The following is a 10,153-nucleotide window of genomic DNA, read 5'->3' as shown; positions in this document are numbered from 1 at the left end:
CCTGTTTTGCACAATTAATTTAAAAACGAGTATTTATTTATTTTTGAGATTTTTTTGTCACACTGAAGCTCCTTAACTGAGAATGCCTTTTGATGACACATCTGGCTGGGGAGGTGGTGATGGGCCTGTCCACTAGCAGCATCTCTGGTGCCCTCTAACTATCAAAGCTAGGAGAACCTGAGGGACAACAGGCAGAAGGGACATCGATGACTCTTCCTTGTGTCCTCTCTCACTTGGCTCATCAACTCTCATTCTGGACAGCACACTAGAAATGAAAGTTGTCAAAGGCAGTTCCCAGTTCCCATGAGAACTAACCCAACAATTACCTGCTGTACTTTCTTGTCATGGATCAGGCTCTCCAAGCAACTATAACCATATCAGAGTTCTAAGACGTAAGAACTTCCCTTGACTCAAGAGTGTAAGAAAACATGTACAACATGAAAGTGAAAAGCAACAAACTCTAGTTAGTGTTGAAAAAAGATTCTTATTAAAAACCAGTAAGCTCAAACTAACTTTCTAAAAACATTTTTTAGGACAGGCTAGCTGACAGTCAAAAATTGTGTTTCTTAGTTTACATTTTATTTTAATATTTTTAGACCAAGTGTTGACTCTAATAGTCAAAACAAAACCCCCCAAACAGACAATCTATCTGGATTTAAATCTAAACGTGAAAATGGATCCACAGGCACACTCTTCACCAATTTTCCACAGAAATATGTTGAAAGGGCTTTCCCATGCTGAGCTCTTGCCTCCAGGAAGGGTTACAAATCCGTCTCTCCAGATGAGAAGTTTCCTTTGAAGTAACTCGGTTTGGGGACACTCCAGTCAATCTTGGGGAGCTCTAGAGTTTGGTGTTGGAGGTAACTTTCCACCCAGGAAGCTGGTGAAATCTGGTTCTTCTGCGTTTTTGATCCCAAGCCAGCGCACCCTCATTGCCTCACTGATAGCAATCTGAACTCCAAAATCAAAACTTCGCTGATGGGTCTCCACGCTTTTTTGGTAGAGGTTGGTGTCAGCGGCAGTTGCGTTTTGAAAGGGAACACACAGAAAGTGCTGGCTGCTGACACACGGGGTCTTTGTAGAGCTGGGCCACTGTGGTGGCTGAGTCCTGGAAGAGGTGCCACAGCTGGTGCAGCTGGTGCTGGGGCTTCGCGGCGGCCGCCGCCTCCTGCAGCTCAGGGGGCAGCTGCTGGTCCTGCTCTGCCTGGGCCTGGCACTGCCGCTCCCACCTAGGGAGCCAACGCTCGGGCCCGTGCTCCTGGATCTCCTCCTCGCCCTCCTCCTTCCGCTCCTCCATCCTCCGCGGCTTCCCGCATTCTCGGCGCTGCCCTGTCCTCCTCAGGCGAGGTCCCCCGTGGGAGCCTCTTCTAGAGTGGCCAGGTGGCTGAGCCCCGCAGCCTTCGAGGCGGCTCAGGCTTCCTGCCCGGGACGGTCGGCGACCCAGCCCCGCGGCCCTGGCCAATTCGGAAGAGACCCCGGGCATCCTAGCCCCAGGGTGGGGGGTGCTTAGGCCGTGGCTGTGTCCGCTGCACCCGCCTACTGCTCCTTGCTCCCGGCCTTGGCGTTGCGCCTCCCTAAGGCCACCGCTGCTGCCCACCGAACCCTCCACCTAAATCGGATTGCGCCGCCAAGCCCACCCCGAAGACTCATTTGTGAGGCTTTAATGAGCAGGCATTGATACATTGAAGAGAAAAAAGAGCACAACACACGCAATAACTTTTTTTTTTTTTTAATGGAACGTTGATGTGGGTGCAGGTGACAGGGACCTCAGGAGACATTAATGAATTGTTGGCATGACATCAGGGGCAGGTTGCTCTCTCTACCAGCTTTCAGAACCATTATTAGCAGAGGTATTGGAGTCTGTTAAGAGTTTTTCAGGGAACCAGAACCAGTAAGGGGTGTGTGTATGAGGAAAGAGAGGGACAGATTAGGAGGAATTGGCTCATGCAGTTAGGAAAGCTGACAGATCCCAATTTTTACAGCATGAGTCATCGACCTGGAGATCCTGCAGAGCCAATTGGGTGGGTGGCTATAGTCTGAGATCAAAGGACAGAGAACCAGAAGAGGCAATTCTATAGTGGATCCTGGAGCTGGCAAGCTCAAAACCTAATTAGAGCCCACGTTTTAGGCCAAGTTCCAAGGCTGACAAAAGTGGATAGGTTGAAGGCCATCAGGCAGAAGGAATTCTCTCTTATTCAGCCTTGTTATTCCATTCTGGCCTTCAACAGATTGGACAAGGCCTACCCACATTAGGGAAGGAAATCTCTATGGATTCAAATGCTGTCATCACCCCCAAACACATTCAGACACAGTCAGAACAGTATTGGATCCAATATTTGGGCACTATGAGGTCCATTCAAATGGACACAAAGTTGACCATCACAGCAGGGAAGGGCTGATGGGGGCATGCTCCTTTCCACAGGGGACTGAGTCTTTGGTGGGTTTACTGGAGGATGTGTTGCCAGACTGGCAGTGAGGAGTGTTACTGGACTAGACCTTGTCCATTTTCTGGGTTTCAGAAGGGTGGTAATGGCCTCTCTTGCAGCTTCTTTGGCTCTTCAAGTCTGGCCACCAGTGCTAAGATGGACCTTGCCTGTTAGGGCAGGCCAATGTGAGCTGTACACTAGTTGGAGTGACATGAATGGACCTAGGAAAAGAAACCTTGACCTTTCTCACCTATGTGAAGAATAGGAAAGCCAGGTTACTTGGAGGTAGACATTGAGGGAAGGATGACTCTTGGAGCTTCCACTTCTAGTCCTCTTCCTGCCTGGGGGGCAGTGAGTTTGCCCTGCCCATTCCTAATGCCCTGGTGACTTTTCCCTCTGCTGGCTCTCCTACTGTTCCAAGGAGCTACTTTAATTGCATTCTCTGAAAAGAAAGCAGTTAGCACAAGACTTTGCTCAGGATGAACTTTAAACAGAATTATGCAGTGCTAACAAAGGCAAGTCTTTGGTAAAGACTCCAAAAGAGTGGAGTCTGACCGTTTTTAGACAAATCTTATTCACATTTTGCAAACTCTTTCTTAGGGGAAAAATCTACCAATTGGAGGTTTTGTCTCAGTCAACAAGGGTAAATCAATTCTGCTCCCGAGTCAGAGCAGTTCTTCAGTATGCTGTAAGCAAGCAGAACCTTTATAAAGACTTTCATAAGTTAGAATATATAATCAAAGAGCTGATCATCATAAGGACTTTTCTAAGGTGCAATAGCAGAGGTGACACTCAAGTGCTATGTGCCTACAGATACACCATGCTGTGCACCTTCCATGCATCCTCTCATTTTGTCCTGGAATAAAACCATGGGAAAGAAACTATGATTGCCCCCATTTTGCAGATGAAGGACAATGGCTTAGGGAGATGATAGAACCTGCCAGGATAGATCATCCTGGTGAGACCAGCCATGTCCTGCTCCAAAGAACACATACATTTAACCCATTGATGGTACTTCGGGTTTACTTGTTGCTGCTATGGAAAGAAAGCTTTCACTTCAGTCTGAAGGCTCCTCCAGCCAGAGTCCTAGGATTCCAGCACATTGGAGAAGGCTTTGTCCTCCATACACCAGGTGAAAGCAACAATCCAGGGTGCCCAGCAGAAGCAGTCCACTCAAGCTGCCTCACTTTTATTTCTAATGCTTTAGCTATGACTGCATTTGAGAAAAGGAACTTCTCCTTGAGATGTCCACCTCCACCCCCACCCCCACCCCCAAATGCCTGATTGTGTAAAGCTTGGGCATGTCCTCTGCCAGCTTTAGCAGCTGGAAGGAGCTTGTAGTTCACCCTTTACCACCTTTTAAAGCTTTCCAAAATGCGACTGATAATAAAACAGGTTTTATCCCCCGATTGAAATGGAAATGTTGTGAGCCACCAATTTTGCATGGTCTTAGAAGGCAAAACTGACAGTTACAAGGCCTCCCTGTTGGCAAATGCTACACAAGTGCTCCTCCTATGTTCCCAACCTAGCTGGCTTTTTTTTTTCTTTTACTTTCTTTGAAGTATCCACCAAATCACCTCTCCTGCCCAGTTTTCCAAGTTGTTCCATGATGTAGTTCCAAATACAATGTGTGTCACTGTTAAGTGATCACTCTACTGTCAACCTATGGGGTGGTCAGAATCTCCAGAGGCTTTATGCCTCATGTGAGGTAGTAGTAAAAACTTTCCATAAATATAAATATGTCTCCCTAGTAGTAGTTGTGGGGAAAATTTGGCAGTTTTCACTTTAGATTTTTATGAAATGTTGGGGAAGGGAAGGGATTTTCTAAAGATGTGTCATAAATTAATCTTTTTTCTTTAAATAATTAAAAATATTTTTCATTGTAGATGGACACAATAATTTTACTTATGTGGTGCTGAGAATCAAACCCAATGCCTCACACATGCTAGGCAAGTGTTGTACCACTTAGCCACAACCTCAGGCTCTAATGTATCTTTTATTTAAAAGGTTTCATCTGATGCCAGAAGGCAAACAACCCACACTCATATTTTGCATTCAACAAGTTAGCAAAACACTTTCTACAATGAAGCTGCCCTAAGGATTTTCATATCTTAGTGGTTCCTTAGCACAGGGCTGATTGTATTGCTGCCTATTCCTACCATATCCTAGAGCCTCAGAAACTCCCTTCCTTACCCCATACCTCAGTTCACCTGCCTTCCCAGCTTTTTTCCCTCTCTCCAAAATGGGATCCTAATCCATTAAGAATGATCACATATTGAAAGCAGATTCAAGTTTTAATAGCTAGAAATATGTAATTTTTAAAAAATGTTAAATTGTTAGTTTCCATTCATTGTCTTAAATTCCTGCTGTGGTTTTCAAGTACATTTTAGGCGGGACTCTGTTGTGTTCCTCCCTACTCTTTTAAAACACCTCCAATTTAAGTATACTTTTTAACTGACAGGTAAAGCAACACTTGATTTTCTTTGTATTCAACACACTGTTCAAAAGGAATCAGATAAAGAGAAGTCCTTACCTAAAGCCTTGATTCTACAGATTCACAAGATTCTGGAACACCATCATTCCCAGATTGCTTTTGAGAATATCTTTATTTGAATCCATTGGGAGAGGGAAGATTCAAAAAAAAAAAAAAAAAAGGAGTTTCATCTCTTTACTAAAGGAACAGGAACACTGCTCAAAAACATTGAAGCAGAAAACCTATCCTGATGAAAGAAAATCTTGAAACTTTGAGAACAGTGAGAAGGAAAATTGGGAGAGTATGGAGCCCTGAATTAGGAGTACAGATATTATCAGTACAGTGCACTTGGACAGACACACCTGAGCAGCTTAGTTGACAATCATAGAGGAGCTGGTGGACAACAAGTTGACCAAGGAGATTGAGAAGTTCCTAAGCCTCCTCGTCCTCGTCGAACTCTTCCTGTTCCTCAGCAGTGGCATCCTGGTACTGCTGGTACTCGGCCACCAGGTCGTTCATGTTGCTCTCAGCCTCAGTGAACTCCATCTCGTCCATGCCTTCGCCTGTGTACCAGTGCAGGAAGGCCTTGCGCCGGAACATGGCAGTGAACTGCTCAGAGATGCGCTGGAAGAGCTCCTGGATGGCTGTGTTATTGCCAATGAAGGTGGCTGACATCTTGAGGCCCCGCGGTGGGATGTCGCACACGGCCGTCTTCACGTTGTGGGGGATCCAGTCCACGAAGTAGCTGCTGTTCTTGTTCTGCATGTTGAGCATCTGCTCGTCCACTTCCCTCATGGACATGCGGCCTCGGAAGATGGCAGCCACTGCCAGGTAGCGGCCGTGGCGGGGGTCACACGCGGCCATCATGTTCTTGGCGTCGAACATCTGCTGGGTGAGCTCGGGCACCGTCAGGGCGCGGTACTGCATGCTGCCCCTGCTGGTCAGGGGCGCGAAGCCAGGCATGAAGAAGTGCAGGCGGGGGAAGGGCACCATGTTCACGGCCAGCTTGCGCAGGTCTGCGTTCAGCTGGCCCGGGAAGCGCAGGCACGTGGTGACCCCACTCATGGTGGCTGATACCAGGTGGTTGAGATCACCATACGTGGGGGTGGTCAGCTTTAGGGTGCGGAAACAGATGTCATACAGGGCCTCGTTGTCGATGCAAAAGGTTTCATCCGTGTTTTCCAATAGCTGGTGGACAGACAGGGTGGCATTATAGGGCTCCACCACCGTGTCTGACACCTTAGGTGAAGGCACGACACTGAAGGTGTTCATGATGCGGTCTGGGTACTCCTCCCGGATCTTGCTGATGAGCAGGGTGCCCATGCCCGAGCCAGTGCCGCCCCCCAAGGAGTGGGTCAGTTGGAAGCCCTGCAGACAGTCACAGCTCTCCGCCTCCTTTCTCACCACATCCAGCATAGAGTCCACCAGCTCGGCTCCCTCTGTGTAGTGGCCCTTGGCCCAGTTATTCCCTGCACCACTCTGGCCTACCACAGGAAAGAGAATATGAGACACAAATGGACAAGGATTCTGGGTGCTGTCATTTGCACTGTGGAGAAGGTGAGACTAGTCTTACAAAACCTTTTAGATATGCTTTGGTTACCTAAGACTGTCTGCAAGACTGAATGTTATCAGTGAACCTCAAAAATGCTGGGGATCATCCTAAGGTGGAAAAAAAAAAAACAAGTTGAGGAAGAGAAAACGTTTGACAAAATTCAGCCGCCTCTGCAACTAGGGGAACATTGTTCAATACTCTCATGCAGTACCATGAGGCAAGAGGAAGGCACAGTGTGATCAGAGGGAAAGAGGGACTCTAGGCAGATGTCTGAATCTTGGTCACAGGCTCTGCTTTTGGCCTTCATTACTTTAATTTGATTCACTGTTTTCCCTGGTCCCATCAAGTGACCTGTAGCCTATTAAGCCTCATTAGAAGCTCTTCTTGCTCTTGAGTCTTTCCCTTCAGGGGTTGCTGTAAAGGAGGCTGACATGAAATCCTGAGTTGTCCAGAGTGACCAGAGATATCTCCCCACCCCCATGCAAGAGGTTAGGCCAGGACTGGGGCCATCTGTGGACACAGTCTCACCCGGGCACAGAACACTGAGAACTGTGAAATGTGTGGCTGGCAGGAAGAAGGTGAATCACAGTCCCATGGACCATGAGGACATACCAAACACAAAGTTGTCTGGCCTGAATATCTGGCCAAATGGTCCCGATCTCACCGAGTCTACCGTTCCTGGCTCCAGGTCCACTAGGATGGCCCGAGGAACATATTTATTGCCTGCAGGAACAAAAGCTCACTTACACCTGTGCTTGATAAAGAAACATGGGTAGGGTCATAATTCTATGTAGTTCTCTCAGAAGAATTCATTACAGAAGATTCCAACATTTGAGACAAAGGAATGAAAAAGGGAAAAGAAAAAAAAAAATGCTGTGCATGCTTAGTCGTGTTAAATAAAAAAGGACTATTAAGGAACTATGAAATCTGTTTTTTGAGGTTGGCATTTTATATGAACGTGCAAAAATGCATTCTTTTGTCATTTCTATGCACCTAGGACTTTTCCACTGCCACAGCATGGGAAGCAAGTTTAATATGGATATACTCACCAGCTGCTTCATTGTAGTACACATTGATTCTGTCCAGCTGTAAGTCACCATCTCCATGATAACTGCCTGTGGGGTCAATGCCATGTTCATCACTGATGACCTCCCAAAACTGAAATGAAAAAAAAAAAAATCACTCATGGCCCAGCATCCTGTCACTAGAATAGCCTTGGAATAGTAGTCAGAGAGTTAAGAGTGTCAGTCTAAGACCAGAAAGCTGGTCTATTTCCTATATCGGTTGCTTCCTAGGGGTTTGGAAGTCTGCAGGGCACAAGCCATATATGGTCACAGACTGACGAGCTGGAAGCACATTGGGAGAAAAGGGGACGACCAAGAACCTCTTGTAGGAAGCAGTGGGCACAGTGGGGCTGTCCCTCCGGGCAAGTTTGAATGTCCCTGAATCCCTGCTAATGAATGGGTCCCAGGATGGGTTCTAGCAGGACCAAGGATCAAGTGGCCCCACTCCTTGCACAAACCTCAGCAGCTTTGAAGGGTACAGGTCATTGGCGGCCATGTACATGTTGGCCTCTGGATCCTAACCCTGGCAAGGAATGAGTGAGGGAGGGTAGGCATGGTGTTGGGAGGGCATCTGAGTGGCAGAGGAAGAAAGTGGCCATCATGAGGAAAAGTGTGCCCACAGAGGATGGATGTGTCCCTAGGTAATTTAAAGGTCACTGATTCAAGGCACACCTAGCTCCATCACCATATTCATGTGCTGCCCTGGCACACCTGGTAGCCGCGCACGCTAGACCCCGCCCCCCCAGTCCACTCTTATCCTTGGGACCCTTTGCCCTGGCCTGTGTCACGCAGGGTCCAGTCCCCAGCAACGTGCCCACCTTGGCGCCAATCTGGTTGCCGCATTGGCCTGCCTGGATGAGCACGATTTCACGCATGATGCCCAAAGCTGGTGAAGGAGCTGAGGTGAAGGCCTCTTTGGAGAGAGAGGAGGCCAGAGCTCTTGGTTTAGGGAAGACTGCCTCAGCCAGCAGCTCTGCTTTTCTATCCTGGGATCCTGCCCAGCCCCAGTGACGTAATGCTGGGCGGGGAAATGAGAGGTTACCTATGAAAGGGATTCAAATTGAAGGAGCAAAAATGCCTGTGTAAAGCCCCAGGTGATGCCCTCATCATGAATATGAATTCTACTTGCAATATTAAGGGTTGGTCTATACCTGAGGTGGAAGCGAAAATCCAGTCACCGGGAGAAGTCTCTGGGCATTAGCTGTGTCTTACTTAGTCCTGCTTTAGGAAGCCAGACCTGGGAGTACTCCCAGCATATAGGCAGGTGCCTGCCTGGTGCCTCCTCTCAGGCTGAGGTTCAATGTCCTGGACTCAGCTCCTACCCCTCTCTCCCTTGGACAAGCTTCTGGGCCTCCACTGGACAGCTTGTCTCACTCATACTATTCCCACCTCTCCAGGGCATAGCCTCCACCTCCACACCACCCCTGCCTTCAATTCCATACTGTAGCACAGTGCTTACTAATAAATGAGCTTTGAAGTCTCTTGCCCTATGGTAAACACAGGTTCATCTAGTTCTGATGAGCACATTGTTTCCACTCCCAAACAGTAGGAGTTGTGCAAGGTGAAATTAAGATGTCCCCAAGTTTCACCTGACCTACGTGCACACATCTTTTCCTAGTTGTTCAAACAGTAATCTAGGTACTCCTGTTAGATTGTTACAGATATAATTAAGGTTCCCAATCAGTTGACCTTAAGATAGGGAGAATACATGTGCCTCCTCTAATCAAATGAGCCTATTGATTGATAATTAACTTAATGAGCACCAAGGCATGAGTCTGAATGAATAAGCTGATGTTCGTGATGTTCCAGGGGGCAAGATCGAAGGACAGCTGTTTAAGATATTTGATTTGTATAATTGCCCTTCATCTCCCCCCTTATTAGAAACAGAGAGTGTTGGGGCTTGCTTAGCATGTGTGAGGCACTGGGTTGATTCACAGTACCACATACAAGTAAATACAGATATTGTGTCCATCTACAACTTCAAAAAAAAAATGAAAAGAACATGAACCTGAGAACTGACAAGCAGCAGGCTGACATCAATCCTGGGAATGAAAAATCACAGTTCCTCAGCTAGTTTTCCAGATCTAAGGTGGTTCAAGTCAAAAGCACAGAATGGAAGGGAGGGGCCCCTGAACCTTCCTCACAGGGGTAGTCTTTACTATCCCTTAATGGTAACTACAGAGTGAATAAAGAGGAATGCTTAGAATTTCTAACCAAGATACAGGGTCTGCACTGAAATGGATTCCAAAGGACACAAATCACCATTGTGGCCCATTGATTAAAGTTAGAGTCTTTGTTTTTCCCTCTTTGAAAGTTGGCATCTCTCTATGTTGCCCAGGCTGGACTTGAACTCCTGGGCTCTAGTGATCCTCCAGCTCAGCCTCCCCTGGAGCTGTCACTACAGGCACCACCATCATGCACAGATTAGAGAAAGGTTTTATGGAAGCCTCGTGATAAATGGAGACCTGGCCAAAGTCTATCTCGCAGGGGTTAAAGTGGGTCTGGTCTCACTCTTTGTTTCTACAGTCACTGCTTCATCTCCTTGCACTCCTTGGACTGAGACATCTGAAAAACCATGAATCCCAAATATATTTTTCCTACTCTAATTCGTTCTTGTCTGACTTTTTGGTCCCATGGC

The 10,153-nt window shown here is 47.3% G+C and overlaps 1 protein-coding gene and 1 pseudogene across 1 annotated transcript; both read right to left on the bottom strand.

Annotated features, from left to right (window-relative positions):
* Positions 1-617: 617 nt before the first annotated feature.
* Positions 618-1,297, bottom strand: LOC144368626 (HUWE1-associated protein modifying stress responses 1 pseudogene; annotated as a pseudogene).
* A 3,854-nt stretch (positions 1,298-5,151) lies between these two features.
* On the bottom strand, positions 5,152-8,390 carry LOC101974619 (tubulin beta chain). The gene is made up of 4 exons (XM_021722245.3): positions 8,334-8,390; positions 7,501-7,609; positions 7,064-7,174; positions 5,152-6,383 (listed from the first exon to the last, which is right to left on the bottom strand). The coding sequence occupies exons 1-4, from the start codon at positions 8,388-8,390 to the stop codon at positions 5,332-5,334; spliced, it is 1,329 nt and encodes a 442-aa protein (XP_021577920.2). The 3' UTR covers positions 5,152-5,331.
* Between the last annotated feature and the right edge of the window lie 1,763 nt (positions 8,391-10,153).

This window comes from Ictidomys tridecemlineatus, chromosome 2 (genome assembly GCF_052094955.1).
Source record: "Ictidomys tridecemlineatus isolate mIctTri1 chromosome 2, mIctTri1.hap1, whole genome shotgun sequence".
Taxonomy (NCBI): domain Eukaryota; kingdom Metazoa; phylum Chordata; class Mammalia; order Rodentia; family Sciuridae; genus Ictidomys; species Ictidomys tridecemlineatus.
The sequence above is the reverse complement of the archived record's forward strand: the minus strand, read 5'-3'. Positions and strand labels throughout refer to the sequence as shown.